The 21,030-nt window shown below is 32.8% G+C and overlaps 1 protein-coding gene across 1 annotated transcript in view; it reads left to right on the top strand.

The window, feature by feature from the left end:
* Nucleotides 1-21,030, top strand: part of PHIP (PHIP subunit of CUL4-Ring ligase complex) — a 121,528-nt gene that overhangs the window by 33,249 nt on the left and 67,249 nt on the right. The window contains exons 8-13 of the mRNA XM_081139923.1: nt 12,849-13,070; nt 13,352-13,452; nt 17,803-17,873; nt 19,719-19,819; nt 19,912-19,952; nt 20,669-20,767. Coding sequence (XP_080996049.1) covers nt 12,849-13,070; nt 13,352-13,452; nt 17,803-17,873; nt 19,719-19,819; nt 19,912-19,952; nt 20,669-20,767 — 635 coding nt within the window. The remainder of the gene's footprint in view (nt 1-12,848; nt 13,071-13,351; nt 13,453-17,802; nt 17,874-19,718; nt 19,820-19,911; nt 19,953-20,668; nt 20,768-21,030) is intronic.

The following is a 21,030-nucleotide window of genomic DNA, read 5'->3' as shown; positions in this document are numbered from 1 at the left end:
TCCCAGAATTATTTCAAATATGCAGTTTGAAATTTTGCAAAATATAATAATTTTAATTCTAAACCAAGGGCATTTTCAAAGTGTGTTAAGCATATTAGAGGAGATTACTAAATGTGTCTCTTTATATTACTTCTAGAAAACCACTAGCCTTTGGGAAGTTTCCCTTTAAAACAGTGATAGAAAAAATTCTGAGCATATCTACCATGCTTTACTTACCATCTTTTCTCCTTAACACCTCATTTTATAATATATATGATGTTGTATTCAAAGAAGCTCTTTGGGTTTATTTTTGTTGTTGTTGTTTCTTTTAACTTGTTGGATGGGGAAAACCACTGCTTTTCAGTTTTAAATGAAAAAATTACTTTTGGAAAAATTTCAATTTAATTTTAGGCACCTTAACTATTAGACCTACTGAGGGTAGTACTTTTCACACTAACATGGTTTTACTTACAATTAAATACTACTCTGTGGGCTAAAAGTAGTGCATTTATTCACAAGGTTCTTAATTTCTTTAGAAATAAGAAAATAGCAAATGGAAGTTAAAATGGAAATTCCTATCTCTGTCTTTGAAGCAAGCAGCTGTGAATTTTACACAGTTGAGACAGTTATAGATTCCTCTTTTAAGTAAACATGCTTATAAACTGAGATTTATTTATATCTACTTCTCCTCCTCTACTGGTATACCCAGTCATCTGTAAACCAGCAGGATATGAGAAAGATTTTTATACAGATCTTTTCCCTGATTCTTGCCCGTTTCTGGCATTTGTAGGTCACTTTCTACCTTAGTATTCCCCCCTTTACCTTTTTTTTTTAATCTCCATTGTTCTCTATGAAGCAACATAAAAATGAAAAATTTTAAATTTTCTGATAGATTATTATTTTCACAGTGAAGAACAGATGTATGTATTTGCTAAAGTGTTTGATATACCTACAACAATATTTTGCTCTCAAATTGTAATTGAAAATTTCATTTAGCTTTTTCAGATTCATTATACTAATATTTAAATTCAGTTCTCAAAACATAAAATGAGTTTTTTATATCTAATGTTTAAAAGAATTCTTTTAAAAATAGTAATAAACTGAAATAATGAGAAAAAAGCATTACATTGTGTTTGTACTTCATTTTGGTGAGTAAAAAGTTGTGCCAGTGCATTGAGATTATAAATATGTAACTTCTTAATTTTTGATGCTTGTAAAGTACCTTATGAGAATTCTTTCTTTAAAGACAATAGGGATGGTAAATTTGGTTGTTGTATACTTTATGAAGCATTGTGTATGTTTTGATTTAAAGTAGGTCCATAATCTAGAAATTATTTTGGGGAAATGGAATGAAATAATAATGCTTTTGCAATCTCATAAGTTTAGTTAGAGTGGTACAGAGTTATTAGAGCCCCATTCTGAGTCAGTGGTTAGAAAACTACTGTAAGTCAAATCTCACTTGCCACCTATTTTTGGAAATAAAGTTTTATTCAAACATAGACATGCTTAGTTTATGTATTATCTATGGTTGCTTTGCACTACAACAGCAGAGTTGAGTAGTTATGACTGCAAAGCCTAAGATAATTACTGTCTGGCTCTGTACAGAAAAAATTTGCAGCTCTGTTCCAAATGTGTAATTCCTACTTTTAAGAGCATTTGATTTGGGAAATAGAAACGATATGTGAAGAGGAAGCTGTTTTCAGATTATTTTCCTTTGTTGAAGACATATAAATGAAGGGAAAAAATTATCACTGTATTATTTTATGTATTCTTAACAAGAATCTAAAAATGTTGATGTTTTACATGTGTGATATAATTTGCTAATTGTGCCAAAGTCATTCTCATTTGTCATTTTTTTATTGGTGATTTGCAGCTACAGATTCTTAATGTTTCCTTGTGAATAGAAATGCAAAGATATGAGAGTACTGTTATTTAAAATGTCTTGTATTTTTATGATTAACCCTCAGGTAGCAGGTAGGGTAAATATGTGTTCCCTGTTCATAACACTTTATAAAGTGGGATGGCTGCTGCGTGAGTGTTCCCTCATTCCATTGGAAACATACTAGCCACTGACTAATGCTTTGAAAATCAGTTTTGAAAGCTGATAAGATAAGGCTTTAGGATAGTAGATCATGACTGACCAATGAAAGATTCCAGTGAGAGGGCGCACTGTTGTTATTTATTGGAATAGCAATTCATTAGTAGACTAACCAGTATTTCCTATTTATGTCTTGAGTATCTTAAGACCTTGCGCATTTATTACAAAGATTTTTGGTAGCTATATTTGAAAGCTTTTTCCAAGGAACTAATTCTCTTGAATCTTTTCTGAGTAGGAACAGCTAGAGGCAGTTTAGATAGCACTATGGTTAAGAGCTTCCGCTTGGCATTAGGGGCTTTTCCTTCAACTCACAACTTTATCATTTCCTAGCAGTGTAGCTTGGACAGATGTCCTCACCCCTTCAGTCACCAGTGTCTCATCTCAAAAAAAAGTGGGAGAGGAATAGATAACAGTACAACCCATAGGAGTTTTATGGGATTACATGAAATAATGCATATAATTAGTATAGAAAAAGATAAACAGTAAGCAGTCATTAAGTTTTACCTGCTGGTATTAATTTTATAGATTTGAATAAATTTTATCCATATTATGTTCTTATCCAACTTAAATCTTATTTGTAAATGCTATGCAAGATTTAAACTGAAATTATTGTAATTGATAAATGAAATTCTGTATTAGGAAAATTTACCCATATTTTGTACTAGAATATTTTAATAATGGATGTTTCCCAGTAGAATCATGAGAAGAACCCAGGGAGGGAGATAGCATAATTATCGAGTAAGGCTTGCTCTCTAATTCTCTCTTAGTTTTTAAATTATTTTTACTTGGTTTCAGAATCATCACCTTACATAATATTTAGTTAAAAAAAGTAGAGTTAATGAATTCTCTTAGGAGTCAGCCATTCACTCAAAATACAAAAGTACGTTGAGGACCCTATAAAAAGATCATCACCCTCTCCCCTTTCCTTTTAGAAACAAAATGTATCTCTCTTTTCAAATTAAGGCAAAAGAGTATAAAATATTTTCATATGGAACGAGTTATGATAAAGATGATGAGGTTATGCGTTCTTGTAATACACTTCAGTCTTCTGGAGCCAGACGCTGTTCTAAAACACTTAGGATATAGAAATGAAAGACATAGTATATGTCCCTGGAGAGTTCACAAATCGTCAACAGACAATATTAATATAATGTGATAAGAGAGAGACTGCTCACGATTCTGAGGTATCTTTTATAGGAGAGAGGTAACTAATCGAGTGTGTAGTAGATGTAAGAGAAACTTCCTAGAGAGAAGTGAAACCTCAGCTGAGTTGAGTTAGATATTGCAGACTTGGGGAAAGGCATTTATAAACTTTGGGAGAACATAACGTGCAGTTGTGCATTATTGGATATGGCAAAGAATAAATAGAGATTATTGTTAAGCAAGAGCTAGAGATGTTGGTGGGAGACAAAATCATCAATATCCTTTTGTGACATAGGAAGGATTGGGTTTCTTTCCTAAGTCAATGGAGAGAGGATGACAAATTTAGATAGAAGAATGAGTAGAATTTCTCTTTTTAATAACACCCTTGGCATTATTAAAGAGGATGGATTGAAACTAACTCTATATACAGAGAAACTGGTTCTGGCAATGATCCATGAAAGATACCAGGGCTTGAACAGAGTCACAGTGGTAGTAGTGATAGAATTAACAGATTGAAACTAGAATCTTTAGGATTTAAGAGATTCATTTGAATGTAGGGAGGATTTAAGTGAGGGTAGTATAGGATGATGTAACTAGTGTGACTGTTTGCAAAGTCCTATCACTTCCTGTGATGTAGGGATTTAAGTGGAGAAGTTTGTGAGGGTGGGACATGTCGAATTTGAGGTACTCATGCAGCTAGCCAAATAGAAATGTTCAGAAGGCAGTGGGAGCTCAGGAGAGAGATCTAGGCTAGAAGATTCAGCTTGGGAACTATTGAATATGGTAATTGACTATGTTACCTCCTAAGTATGTAATAGAAGAAGGTTGAAACTTCACTCTTTAAAGCAGACCAAAGACAAGGAGAGGAATCAGTAACTGAGACTGAGAAAGAGCTGCCTAAGAGGCCAGAGAAAATTTTAAAAGAGAAGTGTCTTAAAAGCCAAAGGATTACTATTTTATGAAAGATGGAAACCTAAAGTGAAATTAGAACTAAAAGTCACCTGGGATTTGGCAAGGCCATTAATGACCTTGACCAAAAAAAAAGTTTTAGTATTAGGGATAGGAGTGAGATTGCAATGCACTTGAGAGGTTAGGAATTGAAAAATTAAAGAGATTGAACACAGACTTACCCTCCAAAAAGCTTGACAATTGAAAAAGAAACGCTGTTTTCTGAATGTGGAGTACCACCACTGAGCTTCATACTTCCATTATGTTGTATTTTCCTACTATGTTGCAATAAATTTGTTTAGATGTCTGTCTATTAAGTTATGAGCTTTTTAATAGGAAAGACTTTCTCTTAAACCTTTTTAGATCTATAGTGCCTTACAGAATATCTGGTGCGTACAGTAGGCATATAACAAATTAATGAATCAACCAGTCAATTAGAAAAAAATGAATAATAGACTGTATTAGGAGAGATACCTGTGAATGTCTGTAGGATAAATTCCCTTCTGTGCTTCAGTTACGTTGATCTTTTTCTGTACTATAAACTTGCAAAACCCATGTATGACTTAGAGACTTTTCATATGAGCTATTTCCTTTGCCTGGAATTGTCTTCAAAATATTTCTTTGGCTGATTCCTGTATTAACTGTTCTCTTTTCAGATACCACTTTTTTAGAGACTCTTCCCTGCTTACCTTCCCTCCCATTCTCCACCAGTGCCTTTCTCATTACTGTATTTTTCTTAAAATATTCTCTTTTTATGATGTTTTTTATTGTATCTTTTCCTGAGCACCGTGAGAACAGAGACGTTGACTATTTTATTACCATTGACTAAAATAGAAATCCATGAGTGTATACTGCTTTAAATAGGTAAAAGAATTAATGAGAAAGGAAAACTCTTCTAATAATTTAGAAAGAGTAATGGTTTAGCAACCATCATAGTGGTGGTTGATTCATTTGCGTGTCATCAATGAAGGCTAACACTGGTAGAAGATAGTTTGAAGATCTTGTCATAATTTTGCAGTATTTTCACAAGGTACTATTTAATTAAAGATACTAATCAATTAAAAGAAAAAACCCTGCAACTTAACAGGGTAGAAACCTTGGAAACCGTAACGTGACAAAGTTCATTTTATTAGTGGTGGGATGGTTTGACAGTGGGTGTTCTCTGAAGTGGTGCACTGAGTAAAACACAGCATCTTGTCTGTGGGATATACCAAGTCAGTGTAGTCTGATCATGAAAGATACATTAGACAGGCTGAGCGTCAGGGTCATCTACAGAGTGTACAGTCTGTATTCTTTATAACTTTCTGAGGACATGAAACACAGAGAAAGCCTGAGGAAGTATTCCAGATAGATTGAAGAAGACTGACTGAAGAGACAGTATAACTAAAATGTAACATGTGTTGCTGTATGGAATCCTGGCAAAAGGAAAAGGGAACATTGCCAGGATAGTTGACAAAATTTGAATGGGACCTGAGGATTTGATGGCAGTTTTATCAATATCAACTTCCCAACTTACGTAGCTGAGTGTCCCTGTTTTAGAGAAACACACCCTGGGCTATTTAGAAATGATGAGACATCAAGTCTGCAGCCAGCTCTTAAATGGTGCAGAAAAAGACTAATGGTAGGGGGTGTGTGTGTGTGTATGTGTGAGAAATGGAGAGATAGGAAGTGAAGAGAGGTGTGATGAGAAAATGTAGTAAGTTGTTAGTAGTTGATGACTCTGAGTGATGGAGCTATGGAAGATATTGGCACTATTCTTGAAAACTCTGAAATTCAAAATTATATTTTAAATGTGCATGACAAGTAGTGTAGGAATGATGGTGGACGTTCAGTAAGTTAGTACAGTAATGGAAAGGAGAGCTAGAGTGTGGTAATTTATAGAAAGACAAATTTGTGAAAAATTATGTGGGTCAAGGGGAAGGAACTAGGAGAGCAGACTTAAAGATATGAGAGGAGATAATTGAAATGCAATGGTCTTTAAGGAGGATAGATAGAAGAATAAATATATGAAGATGGGGTGTATAAAGAGCATCTTATTTTGACTATTTAGAATGGGTGGGGAACGTCCAGCCCATGAAATCATTTGTTCTGGCCCTACCAAGGGCTCACCAAAGTGAAAGCAGTTCCAGCCTTCACATTAGGGGTGAGTTAATTAAATGTTTGACCAAATATAGCAGGCTAATTTTTAAGCTGATAAATTTGTATGGCCCTAGAATGATATAAATATCCAGATGGCCCTTGGCAGAAAAAAGTTTCCCTCCCCACTCCTGATTTAGAAAGCTTAGTTAATTAGGCTCACAATGAACAGACCCTATTTGTCAATGTGAAATATTTTTCTGCTAAGAGCTTTGGTTAGGAAATGGGACTAGGTTCTAGACGTGAGTGATAAAGCCTGGTAATAGGAAGAGAGTGATGAATACAAACCAGTTAGGGATTAAAAAAAAAAAAAAAAAAGATTACATATTAGCCTTAGCCTCTCTAGTAAATAGAGGATTCATGAATTTTCAAAGTTGCAGATTTAGTACGCTTATCTTCTTTTCCATAATGGTACTTGGCATCCTGGAATCAGGATCCAAGGAAGTGATGATTAGATCGATAAAAGGTTAGTCATTGGTGGTTTAGGTGGACAAGGAGTGAGAAAATTGAGCATTCATTGAAATGATTGTTACTGAAGTTTAGGCTAATTTGTAAGGGAAATGAAACAGGTCTGATAGATTGGTAAGAAAGAAAACCAGTGGTCTTTCTTGAAAAAAACAACACTGAACTAAATTTAAATTGTAAGCAATTTTTAGCTGTCTGAAGAGCAGAGTACTTTTTAGCTTGAATAAGAAATGACATTGTAGAATAGTGTTTTAAACATTTAATTCTGTTTATTCTAATGACACCAAGACATGAAACCTGACTTATAAAGCTATGCAGTAATAGCAAGAGAAATTAGAATTTTCTTTGTTGCTTCTGCCAAGAAACACCAAATTCTCAAATATATAAGTTTAGAAATCACATAATTTTTTGTATCTTCGTGTCAAAGTAATAATCTTTGGTTCGTCTTCATGATTGATGCTGCTTTTAGCAGGGAGAGGTTTATAGATCTACTTTTTCATTTTAAGGGTGTCTGAGCAGAAGTAACCTGTTGCACTGTTTCCAAATGTGTGCAGTTTTCTGCTTGCAGAAGCCAACCATTCTTTGTCATTTACTGATCCATCTTGTACTTTTCATTGAACAGTTCACATAGTTGTCACCTCTAATCTTTTAGTTTAAATAAAGAAATGCATAAATAGTTCAATTAAACCCTTTAAAACTTGCCTTCCTGAAACTGTTAAGTTTTGGGGTTATAAACTTTAGGTTCTGCTTTAGTCTCTACATAGGATTTAATTGATTCAATGCCGTGTGTCTGAAGTTATTTCATAATGTCTTCATATAAATAGGTAGGACATTTTTTCTAGGTTTTAAGGAGAATTTTAATACCCAAGTTGTATGAGTAGAAAGCCTTGTCACAGAGATCTGTGCAACTTTACCAGACTTACCAAAGCCAGGTGTGTACTAGACATTGCCTATGCTTTGTTTAGAGTGTCAGTGTTTGGATAGACACAAAAAAAAGGAATTACCTACAGTGTTAGATCCAGTTGTACGCTGGAAGAAAACGTCATTGATGCCACTATCTCCATAATCTCCTTAAAAGTATTAAAAGAAATAATAATTCTGGACTAAGTGTCTGATTCAGTTTTTTCTCTCTGTCCTAAGGAGCATATTGATTATTTTAAAGGCACAGGATTTTATCATTCCGTACATGGCTTCTTTAGGTGTGGTGGTAGAATAAGCAAATTTATAGGGTACTTGAAACTAAATACCTATGCTGAAGCAAATTTAAGGTTTATTTAAGTCCCATTGTTTCTTACCAGGACTTTTCACTATGTGGTGTGTGTTTTTTCAGGATAGAGAAAAGGTACTTTTTTTTTTTATTGCTTCCTTGGCTTTGTCTTTTCATTGACAAGATGTCTTGACATTTAAAAAAAAACCACTGCAGATTTGGTGTCATATTTTGTTTGGGGATTTAAGTAAACTAAAACTATACATTCATATTGTATTTATAATGTTTTCAGTTTATGCTAGGTTTGACAGAGACAAAAATGGTAACATTAATGAACATACTTCCACAGTAATTACAAGAGTTTTACATTATTGAAAAGTGAAAATAGTGATCCATTACTATCTTTTTGCTTGGCATTAAACACTAGCTTAATATTTTAATTTGATTTAAAAATGAATTCCAAAAAAAGCATTTTCAGTTTTGCACCTAGCTAGATCATGCACTTCTTAAAACATTGTGGCTAAAAGAGTATAGTGACCAAGTCTCGTCTGCTTTAAATTCTGTTGTTACCTCACCAGGTTAAATCCAGACTCCTTAACAGGCATTTTTAAAACACTATTGTCTTCCTCCGATAAAATCTTTTCAGATGAATTTCTTACTTCCACTATACTTTGTACTCCCAACTTTTTTCACCTTGCCATTTCGTAATCCTAGCAACTGAAAAATCACTACTTTGTTTTCTTCTAGGCCTTGAAACTTTGCTGAAAAAAGCTGTCAGCTGAAGTTTTTCTAAAATCATGCTATCTAATTTTATCAGGACTTTTACTGCGCACAGATTTGTGTCCGCCCCCCCCCCTTTTTTCTTATTGCTCTTAATTTCATATTTCTAAACCTTCCTTACTTTTTTGACCTCCTTTTTTGTTTACCCCTTCTACTCTTTTAGGAAATAATCCTCAGATACTTGTTTTAATTGCTAAAGTTAGAATCCATTTTCTTTATTGCTTACTTTAAAATTGCTATCTCTACTATACCTTTCTTGCCTTCATATATCTTAGAAGCCTATGTATTCCTCCTAGCCAAGGCCAGTCTCCATCCTTACTATGTAATTGATCTCATCCCTTTCACCATTAACATAACATTGCTTTTATTTTTTATTTTTTTGAAAATATGTATTGATTTCAGAGAGAGGTAGGGGAAAGGAGAGAGAAATAGAAAAGAAACATCTATGATGAGAGTCATTGGTTGGCTGCCTCCTGCTCATCCCCCACTGGTGATGGAGCCTGCAACCTGGGCACGTGCCCTTACCAGGAGTCAAACTGCGATCTCCTGGGTCATAGGTTGATGCTCCGCTGCTGAGCCACATCAGCCAGGCAACATTGCTTTTATTTTAATGTCCATAACTCGTATTTTTTAACATTTTGATTGAAAGACTATAATGTCCTACTCTTTGGTTTATTATTGACCTCACTAACATTTGAGATAGGCTTGTGGAAAGAAAGTTCATCTGTTCAAAACTTCTACTCTACAGTTTGGTCTTTTTAAAAAGAACTTTTTTTTCCCCATTTGATTTAAACACATATTTAGTACTTTTTAAAATGTTTTCCCATAAATTTAATTTTTCTTCTCTTTTGCAGTCCTTTTTAGTTAGTGTATTTATGTTTCTGATAGTCATTTTTATGATAGCTCAATTTGTCAGATCATCTGTAGTTTCACATTCCCATAAAAATTAAGTGAATGATTATAATTAATGGTGCATGGAATAGAAAGAAATTGCTTAAGGATGCTTTAGAGTCCTGTTTGAAATTCTACCAGTTCTGGGGAGCAGGGGTGAGAGTGGAGATAAAACACTACTCTGTAGGATCATGAAGAGGATAGTGAAGAGAAATTCCCCTGAAATTAAATATTTCTCTCCTGCAATTTAATGGAAGAAAAGAAAGGTTAATTGGGATAATAACACTTGGTGAAAATGTGCATAGTGCTTTTTGGTGTTGAATTTTTTTATTTATTTGTTTTTTTATTGTCTAAATAGAGCAGAATTATAAAGTAATATAAAATTGATGAGATTACTAAATAATGAACTCAGTGTGAACATAGTGGTCTTTGTGTTAGATTTTAATGGGTGAAAGGTTACTGGAGGCTGATTTTTAGACCATAGGTTGCCACTCTTACTTTCAGTAAAGTTTTGGTCAAAAAGCTGTGGGTTTCTTTTTTCCTGTTAACGTGAAAAATATGTGAAACACCTTCTGTAGTAGAATTCAAAGCAAAATCTTATTCAGATACATAAGAACAAAATTATATCAGTACTGTGATGCATGAGAATTATGAATTTACTTTTTTCATATTTCTACCTGTATTAGCATACTTAAATTTTTATTTGTGTTGTGAATTTAGGTCAGAGCCAGATATTGCTGTAAGTAACAGAAGGTGAATAAATTGACTTAGTTTGTGGAATTTAGAGAAATTGAGAGTTGAATGAATGCTCTAAAACCATTTTTTAACTCAGCAAGTACCTAGCGTATTTCCCATGTGCCAGGTAAACCAGCTTTCTGGAAGTCATAGTCTAATATAGTTGCTTCTTCACTTCCCCCCTATAGCAGTGATATAATACTCATTTCTTTAATTTCCCAAACAGCTATTTCGTTCTTTTCCTCTGATCTTTCTCTTCTATAGTAATCTCGGTTTTATCACTCATTCTCTTCTGCCTATACTATTTTAACAACTTTCAACTAGTTTTCTACTTTCTAGCCTAATTCCCACTGATGCAAGGATGATCTTTGAAAAACATAAATCTGATCCTGATGCTCTCACTTGCTTGATACCCTTAAAGTGTTCCCATTTTATACCATATTCCTTAATATGCCATAAAAGGTCCTTCACTGTTTTTTCGACTTTATCCTTATGCCTTCACCGCACACTCTAAGTTAGCTTAGCCTACCTGTAGTTTCTTAAAGTACTTATATTTTTTTCACGCTTTTGATTACACTTTTCTCTCTAGTCACCATATGGAATATTTGTTCTCTTTAAACTAATAAGAATATTATTAAAATAAGAATAAGAATACTACCACCAACAAAGGCAATGTAGGTAGATAGTCCATATATTTATAGCTTTTACCGTGTACCAGGCACTCTACCTTCATTTACTCATAGTTTTTGCAACAACCCAATAAGGTAGGTACAAATAAGAAAACTGAAGCACAGGAGTCATATGTAACTTGCCCCAGGTCAAGCATCTAGAAAGTAGGTATAGCAGGTCTTTAACCCAGACATTTGCTACTACACGACATTGCCTTCTCATGCATAAGACTGTTTAAGCATTGCTCCTTTTGGTTTCCTTTTTAGATCTTACTTTTCCACTTGTCAAGAAAAACAGGCTGCTCCCTTGTTTGGATCTTATCTGTATAGCACTTAGGACATGTTACTGCATTTATACCCTTTGCCTTGCTTCAGAAGGACTGGAATACTATGTCTTTGTATCTTATCCTTGTATCTTCAGTGTTTTTGGCACATACTTAATCACAAGCAGATGGATGCATGAGTGCGTAAATCACCACATTTTAAAGTTTGGGGGAACTTTAGAGATCATCCTTTTTAACCTCCTTATTTTGAAGATGAAGAACCTGAGATTAAGTGAACATGCTGGTAATACCAGATTTTAATGTGGATACTTTACCAAAGTTAAGTTTTAATACTACTCTAGTGGTTGGTAACCCATTTAGTTTGCTTCAAAGCTAAATCTGAAGAGCTGGTTTTATGGTTAATTGAGAGTGTTCTAGGTGGTGGTGGCAGAGTCTGGTTAGGGTACAGCATGTAACATGTTCTATTAATACTATGTGATCGTTTATATGCCATATGTATTGTCATTATGAAGCAGATAACTAGTATCATTTGCTTTTGTAGGTCCTCTGAGTAACGTCAGATACAGTGGTGCTTTTTTAAAAAAAAAAAATTAGATTGGGAGGTCATAAAGAATTTTAATATATGCAACCTTTGAAACCTGTTGGTAAATTTTGAATCTGGAAAATGGGTATATGGGGTTAATGATGATATTCTCTACTTTTTTTGTATAAATTTAAAACTTTGTAATAATGAAAAGTAGGGAGATATAGGGAGAGATTGGGAATAGACTATATGCTATAAGATGAATAAGGAAAATTTTAGAATAAAAAAATAAAAATAAAGCCTAAAGTTCTAATCTCTACTTTGGCTATATGAAATTGGAATGTTTATTTGTAAATATAGTTATCCATAGAATACACTGTATCCTTTACAGTTTCTTCCTGAGCTTATTTTGCTGTTGCAGAGAAAACAAGTAATTTATGTTTTTTTAATCGATTTCATACAGATAAACATTTTTTCTGATAAATGGCTTTGAGTGACTTTATATGTATGTTTAGCTGAAGATCAATGATGGGAAACTTACACCTTCTGTGTTTTTAGTTTCCTAGGAGAAAAAGCCCCATATTAGCTTACTTTTATTTTTATGTAACATAATAACATAGGATTAGTCACTATTGTATATTTATTTTGCAATATTTATTTTGTTTTTTTACTTCAGAAATTGAGATTCTTTTACAAGATTGCAGATAGAAGTTATTATGGATGGTAGGTAGGGGCCAATAGGTAAATGTTAGTTATTGGTAACTTCCTATTTCAGTTAGATGTGGGCACACGGGTATTCTTTATAAGTGAATAATTCAATAAAATAGCCTTGTGTACAGGACAATTGATAGGACAAGTATTTAACACTTCTCGGTTCTTAAAAATATAATTGTTGGGAAATGGACGTAAAGATATGATTTCTTTATCTGTGTTAAGATTTTGAATTAAAATGTATAGAGTTAATTCTATTAATATTCATTCTTATTTTAAGGGTTCTGATGACTGTCTTGTGAAAATCTGGGCAACAGATGATGGCAGATTATTGGCTACTTTAAGAGGACATGCTGCTGAAATATCAGACATGGCTGTAAACTATGAGAATACCATGATAGCAGCTGGAAGTTGTGATAAAATGATCCGAGTCTGGTGTCTTCGAACATGTGCACCTTTGGCTGTTCTTCAGGGCCACAGTGCATCTATAACATCGCTACAGGTAGTTGTTTTAATCCTTGTAACATCCTTTTTTATTATAATTTAAAGTAAATTTTAAGAAGTTACTTTTATAATTCATTGTATAAAGTCTACTAAAACAAAGGAATATTTCTGCTTTCTTTATAAATACATGGCTTTAAATAACTTGGTAGTCAAGACCTTGGTCATTCTGGGCATTTTCTAATTCTGTTATTATTGCTATTTGTATGGTAAAAAAGTGGGTTTATTAGTTGGACTCTGTCAACTCTTGTAAAGATATTTTTTTCTTTGATTGTTTTTCAGTTCTCACCATTGTGCAGTGGCTCAAAGAGATACCTATCTTCTACTGGGGCAGATGGCACTATTTGTTTTTGGCTGTGGGATGCTGGGACCCTTAAAATAAAGTCAGTTGCTCTTTTATTTCACAGATATAACATTAAAAGCATAAATGTGTTTAGTGGTTGAAATTGCAAAAGTTAAAAAGTAGTTAACAATAGGCATAAACTTTCTTTTTCTCCTTGAGTAACAGAAAATCATTTTGGCTCTTCATTGACTTCATTTTTATGCTTTCTTTTTCTTTTCATGCTTCAAAGAAAGTTTCTCATGTTAACATGTTTGTTTCCATAGTTCTTTCCTTCAGACTATACCTGTCTTATTACCACTCATTTCTGTATGCTACCTAGTTTTTTCTGAATAGCTCTTTCTGGAGCTGAAAATATAATTTGTAGTTCGTAGGCTGTTCTTTAGAACAGTTGTAATTATTTCTGTTCCCACGTCTGTAAACTTGAGATTTTATTGTAGATCTAAGGAAACTTAAGAAAGCAGAATCATTACATTTTCATTAGGTAGATGCACCCTCCCTTTTGGAGGCTTTTGCATTTGTGCTTTCACTTATATTATCTTGGCTTATTAAAACAAGTTGGCTGGACAGTATGATCTTTTAAGGACAGTGAGGCAAAGAAAGGTTAAATGACTTTCCCATAGTTAAAATGGTTTTGAAAAATTGGCAAGGTCAGGCCTAGCACACTTTCTTGCCCTTTGGTCCTGCACTGTCTACACCGCGCCACCTCTCAAGTGGATTCTCTCTTTACCCCATAGACAGTCTGTGAATGGAGAGGTAGTACATCTAGTGTTTCCACACTGTTGAAATGGCCATCTCTCTGCTCTCAGGATAGAAGGTCATTCAGATTAGAAAGTTTATGTCAGTAATTATCTCTTCTGTTTTTAAATTATCAACAAAAATTGAATTATTTAATAAAATAATCCGTGCACGTCATTCTTTTAAAACAGTAGTGTTTAAGTAAACTCCATTTGTATGAACATTCCTGGAGAGTACCTCTTATAGCAGGGCATGAGGGAGCCTAAATAAACTATACTTTGTTTGAATAAAAGGATTGTGATCAAAGACAGGGTTCTTTGGAGAAAGGGAATCACTTCAGTCGAATTTTTAATATTTAGAATATTAAAGGGTTTCTGTAAACATTTAGATAAAAGTTGAAATAGTTTACTGATATATATGGACAATAGCAATAGTTAACTGTTGTTTTCCATTGAGTTTACCTCCCTATGGACCTGATTGGGATACTTTTATCTTTTCTATCTTGTTTTTGTAGAGAAGAAAAAGTGATTAGTGATCTTAAAATTAGCATAGGTATAAAAATGGTATTACAAAATTAAACTCCTAACTTTGTGCTTGTTGAGAGTTGTATTGTGAAGTATAACAATACTTATCTGTATCCTTGAGAAGTTATTCCATATAAATGGGTTTTTTTAAGAATCTTTATGTAGATTTATTCATAAAACCATTACCTTAATTTCTTTTCATATAAAAATTTTTAAAATTTTTAGGGAAATATATTTATATATATAAATATATATGTTTATTATATATATAGGGAATATATATAGTTTTATATATATAGGGAAATATATATATAATTTTCTGCTGTTTTTCAAACAGTTAATCATAGCCATCTATAAAATTTCAGTAGTTGCATTATATTATATTCCACAGAGGAGTTGTTCCATTCTTTGCTTAGTGATTTTTTAATTTTTGGACATACAAGTTTTTCTAGTTGTTTATAAAGTAATATTTTCTATTTGTTATGATAATTGTTCTTTAAAACTTTTAAGCTAGAGTCAGGCATAAAAATAAGAGTAATTTTTCCTTAGATATAGGGACACCTATTTTCTGTATTATACATAGTTGATAACTCCCAAAAATTTTGGCAGGACTTAAATTACCATATTTATATCATAGACTTTTAATTACTAATCAAAGGCAAAAATTGTATTGAGCTATAATGCTTTTTTATATGAGTGACTTCAGCAACCCTCCATGCATTAATAAAGAATCAGTTTCATCACTAATTGAAACCTCTTCTGGAAAACCAAATTTCTTGATAAATTCAGTTTTATATAGGGTTTATATGTATGGTAACAACTCCCCTAGGAAAGGCGCTCCTTCTTACGAGAGTAATCTGAGTGGCTAGGTGACTTGGAAGCTGGCTCAAGAGATCTCTGAATAGGAGGAAGCTGTCCAAGCATATGTAGGTTAAATGTAAGGAGAGAATTGGAATCCTAAAACATGCAAATAATAATAATGATATCCAAATTTTTATTAAGCTCTTAGTCTGCCAAGCTAGTATCAAGAACTTTATATTTGTTATATCATTAATCTTTATGACAGCTCTATGAGGAAGGTATGTTACTATCTTTAGGATGTTGGGGGGGTGGGAGAAAACTAAGGTGGATACTGGAAGTGCACTGTTAGAACCCACTTTTTTTGTTTTAAGAACATACTCTTAACCACTGTGCCAAACTAAGTAGCAGTTATTCATTGACATAATATCTAGAACTAGATGAACTTAATTAAAATACTAATAATACTAATGTTTACTGTGTGTGCTGGTCCAGCAGTAAGCACTTTACATGGATTATACTCATTTAATTCAGCAACCCTGAGATATATCTTCTCCTTTTATCCCCATTTTACATATGAGGAGCCTGAGGTACAGAAATGTTAACTTGCCTAAGTTGAGCTCAGTCTGAGTTTAAGGCCTTGTCTTAAAATAGTTCCTCAAGTGTGCACTTAAAAGTAAATTATTTGTACCTACTTAGCTGTTTTTTCCCTTTAAAAATATTAAAGCCCATTTAAAATGGCAATCTATATGATTATTTGCATATTCTGGTTATGAGTTCCAGCTAAATGGTGGTTTGTCATTTATATGAATGAGTATGCCAGAAAATTTAAAAAATTTAGAACTATGATCTATAAGATGCTAAGGAAAGTGTAGGACATCATTTGCCTTTATAATTTCAGATTAATTTATTTAAGTTGCAATTACTTTAAATTTACTCTGATAAATTTAGGTTTAAAGAATGTTTTAATGACTTTTCATTTATCTAAATTGTATTTATTATGCTCAACTATATCAGAACCTCTGGATATTAAGAAAAGTTGTTTAAAATGCCAATTTAAAAATATTTACAAATTTATTTTTGAAATTTAACAAATACTTTGTATTGTGTTCCATATCAGTAAGAAAGACTATTCTTATTGTTCATAACATATAATTGATAGATAGATCAGAAATATATTTATTTCCTTAAATGATCACAAAATAGAAATCACTCTATTTGAATGCTGTGGATTGTGAAAGTTGGACAGTGCACTCTGATTGAAGGCTCTAATTTTGAAATTTTCTCCTAATCTGAGAAAAACTAGGTCAAAATATATATTAAGTAGGGCTTTAAATGCAATCACTGTATTGGAACATTACATATATATATCTGTATTAGAGCTGGTATCATGTAAAATCTGTAATTTTTTTAATAATATGGTTGATTATAACATCAAACATTTAATGTCAATAATATTAATATGAGCCCGGCTGGCGTGGCTTAGCAGTTAAGCATCAACCTATAATCCAGGAGAACTCAGTTTAATTCCCGGTCAGGGCACATGCCCAGGTTGTGGCTTCATTCCTCAGCAGGGGTCGTGCAGGAGGCAGCTAGCTGATCAATGATTCTTATCATTGATGTTTCTGTCTCTCTCCCTCTCCCTTCCTTTCTCTGAAATCAATAAAATATATAAAATAATAATATTAATATGAGACATATAATCTAATTGTTATACAATTAATGTAAATATAGTTGAGTGTCACCTATTTTCTGTACATCACTTTTGAATAAGCATTATAGTTGACATAAGAGTCAAATGCTCGTAAGATTTTTACTAGGATAAATGTAAGATTCTTAATTTTTGGAGTTTTATAAGACATTTTATCCCATTAGAAGATAAACAAGGGGAGATGTTTAATAAATAATGTCTGACATCGAAAAACTTTAGTTATTGTGCCACAGAGACAGCACCTATTTTGCTTGAGTGTCCATGTTTACAAATTATTTATGTATTTGTGCATTGGTGTTCTCTGTCAAAAACTGAGAAACTGTTCGATTTGATTAGTAGTGGGTATAACTAATACCTACATGTCTTGGTGTAACAGTGGCTTTGGGATTGTTTTACGTGTGAATTGTCATGTAATCAGGAGCTCCTACAAAATCTGTATGTAGAGTTTCCGCAAGATCCACTGATTGTGACACATAATGATTTCAAACGTGTTTTTAGGAAGGGAGCCATCTGTTGCTTCTTATATAATTCTGTCCTTCTGTGATTATTTTTGGAAACAGCAGATTTCTGGTGTTGCTATTCCCTTTCGGATATATTTAATTGTTTATTTTTTGTATTGTAGTCCAAGACCTACAAAATTTACAGAGCGCCCTAGGCCTGGAGTTCAAATGATCTGTTCTTCTTTTAGTGCTGGTAAGATTTTTCTTCCTCCCTAATTTTCTGCTTAAAGTTATACATTAGAATCTCTTTTTCTGGATATTATACAGGATGGGACAAAGTAGGTTTACAGTTGTTTGTATGGAAAATAATATAATAATAATAAGAATAAACTGTTTCACTTACAACTGTAAAACTACTTTTGCCCCACCCTGTATTTTCAAAGGCAGTTAAGTGCTTGAGGTTAGCTCTGCCCTAGAAAGTTCTCTGCACTGAGTACTTTGTGTACAAAAATGGTAAAAGACAACATGACCCATGAGCAAAAGCTTTTAATGCACACAGCGTATGTACCTTGTATGTAAAGACACAAAAACCTTTGTTTTAGAGTTGAGAAAGAGGTGGTAGAGCTGTTGATTAAATGCCAAAATTTTCATGGATTAGAGAAGATAGTTTTGTTAAGGCACAGGAGATGAAAATGTGGCATTCTGTGATACAGAGAGCATCAGGGTCCTTGACTTCATTTAGAGTGCTGAATGTTTTTGTCCCCTCACCCCCATGCTGGCACCCTGATCTTAAACTTCTCAGCCTCCAGAACTGTGAGAAATAGATGTCTATTGTTTTTGTTTTTAACGGGAGTGGGGGGGGGGGGCAAGCTAACTATAGTGGAACACAATTATGGAAAATATTTACTATTGTAATATAAATCATATTATACATATGGCAGGGGATGAAAATTAATTTGGAAGTATTTGAATTTTGAGTTTAGTTTATATACGCACAGGAATAATATTTTTCTTTAAGAAGATTATAATCTCTAGTAGGACAGAATAAATAGTTTCAAAATTTACTGTTAAGGAATACATCTTTGAGTAGTTATCTTGCTGGAAGAAAGGTACTTTAAATCTCCTTTATATTTTCATGGATTTTGGAGGTATCCCATAGCTAAGTAAAAGAAATTTGATTGATATTTGTACAGCCTTATTAATTTGCTCAATTGTTCTTATTTGCTCTTTAAAAATTAGCTATACAGTAATGCTGACATTCAGATTAAGTTTTGAGTTTATGTAGCAGCATTTTGAGTGGATATTGGAAATGAATCATGAATAGATTTAATATTTAATGTTTCTAGTACCAGTTATTTCCACATTTGTTTTCAGTTTTACTTTCTTTTCATAATTGTGGATAGCCAGTAGTACCTGAGATAAGTGATTGCAAACTGATGACATGAATAAATTTTTTCATATCAATATTCAAACATTTTTAATTTCTAACTTCTAAATTTCCACTGTTACTTTCATGAAGACAGTTTTTCTTCTAGTAATAACACAAATGTGTTCAAAGAATTCTAAGTACAATTATGTATAGCACTGTTTTCAGCACTGTAGGAGAGTATTGATTTCAAGGAGAGAGTAAATGAAATGTACAAATAACTGTAATGGAAGGTATACACTGTATGTACTATATGACAAAGTCTTAATTGAGGAGAATAGGCTCATTTGATTGAAAAACTTGTTAAGACAATTACTGAAGGAATTGGGCCCTAAAACTTTGATAGAATTTTAACAGATGGGAGATGGGGCAAGAGAATTTGAGCAGTTAAAAGGTATGTTTTCTAGTGAGGATGATTGTTAATTTCAACGTAAGATTATGTAGTCACTCAGTGAAATCATTTGTAGTGGAAAGCTTTCTTCTAGTCAAAACTATGTTAGCAGAGTTCTTTATTAAATTCAGGTTAGATATATTTATATACTTAGGACAAATAGGAATAGTTTCAGAGTAAAGTATTAATCACTTAGTATACATTGTGGTTATGTTGTTTGCATTGCATTATCTAATTTTGAAATTGTGTTTTACTCTTAAATGTTTGCTGTTGTTCTTCAGGTGGAATGTTTCTGGCCACAGGAAGCACAGACCATATTATTAGGGTTTATTTTTTTGGCTCAGGTCAGCCAGAGAAAATATCAGAATTGGAGTTTCATACTGTAAGTATTGGTGAAAAGAATTAGATGAGTACAATTTAAATGAGTCTAACAGTTTATTTTCAGGATCCTCTTTTTTATCTGTTTATATATAGGACAAAGTTGACAGTATCCAGTTTTCCAACACTAGTAACAGGTAAAATAATTATTTTTGTTAAATTTAATTCCAATTTTTAAATTATGAAATGAAAATTTTTGTAGTCGATTTTAATTAGAATTGTATAGGAATTAACCACCTAAAAGAAAGGTCTTGACCAGTTATACGGAAAAGTGTATATGGCATTCACATGCAAACATATGTCTTTATGTTTTATTTGTAGCAATGTTAGTTTAGTTGGCCATTTTTAATGATAGGGACTTTTATCCACCTTGCATATTTCTTGTATATATCAAAGTAAAGGAAAACTTAGTAGAGATTAGAAGTGTATCACACTGTTATATTTGAGGCAGAACTGTTTTAAAATGAAAGAAAGGTATTTCTAAGAACCTTGAGTAGAGCAAGTCAAGGTCAGTAGTATTGAGAGAAAAGTCAGTAATTTTCCATTGGAAAGTATCAGTTCTATTTCTATGGTACTAAATGGTGGCTTTGAAACCCTTTTGAATGTTATTTGAGACTTAGCCATGCATATTAGAATAAATGTGTGTAAAATTTTTTAAATCCTGTAATGCTTCAGAAGTTTTTAGATTTGCAGTGAATATCTGATTGAGTAATTTTTATTGTATTAAAATGGTGTGTAAGTGAAGATGAGTGCTGTCTTTTTGAGTATTCTTAAAAACATAACTCTGAGAAAGTTCCTTTCAGTAAAGCATGTGTGATTTTTATTTTGGCGGTGCGCTCCCTTTTTAATGCAGGTTTGTAAGTGGGAGTCGTGATGGGACAGCACGTATTTGGCAATTTAAACGAAGAGAATGGAAGAGCATTTTGTTGGATATGGCTACTCGTCCAGCAGGGTAAGAAATCAAAATTGAAATAATACATAAATACAGATAGATCATTTAAAGTATCCTGTATAACAGGTTGGTGTGACTCTCAGCCTATAAAAGTATATATCATAATCAATGTTGAAATGGTTGCTTTATGACTAGAGGTGCTACTGGAATGTAAAGCTTTAATTTTTATAAAATGATCTTTAAAATATCTGAGAAGACCTGCATTAATGATTTTTTTCCAGTTCAGTTTTGTTAAGGTGATGATTGTATTGTAAGAATAGTTT

Source organism: Miniopterus schreibersii (genome assembly GCF_964146895.1).
Source record: "Miniopterus schreibersii genome assembly, chromosome: 6".
Taxonomy (NCBI): domain Eukaryota; kingdom Metazoa; phylum Chordata; class Mammalia; order Chiroptera; family Miniopteridae; genus Miniopterus; species Miniopterus schreibersii.
The sequence above is the reverse complement of the archived record's forward strand: the minus strand, read 5'-3'. Positions and strand labels throughout refer to the sequence as shown.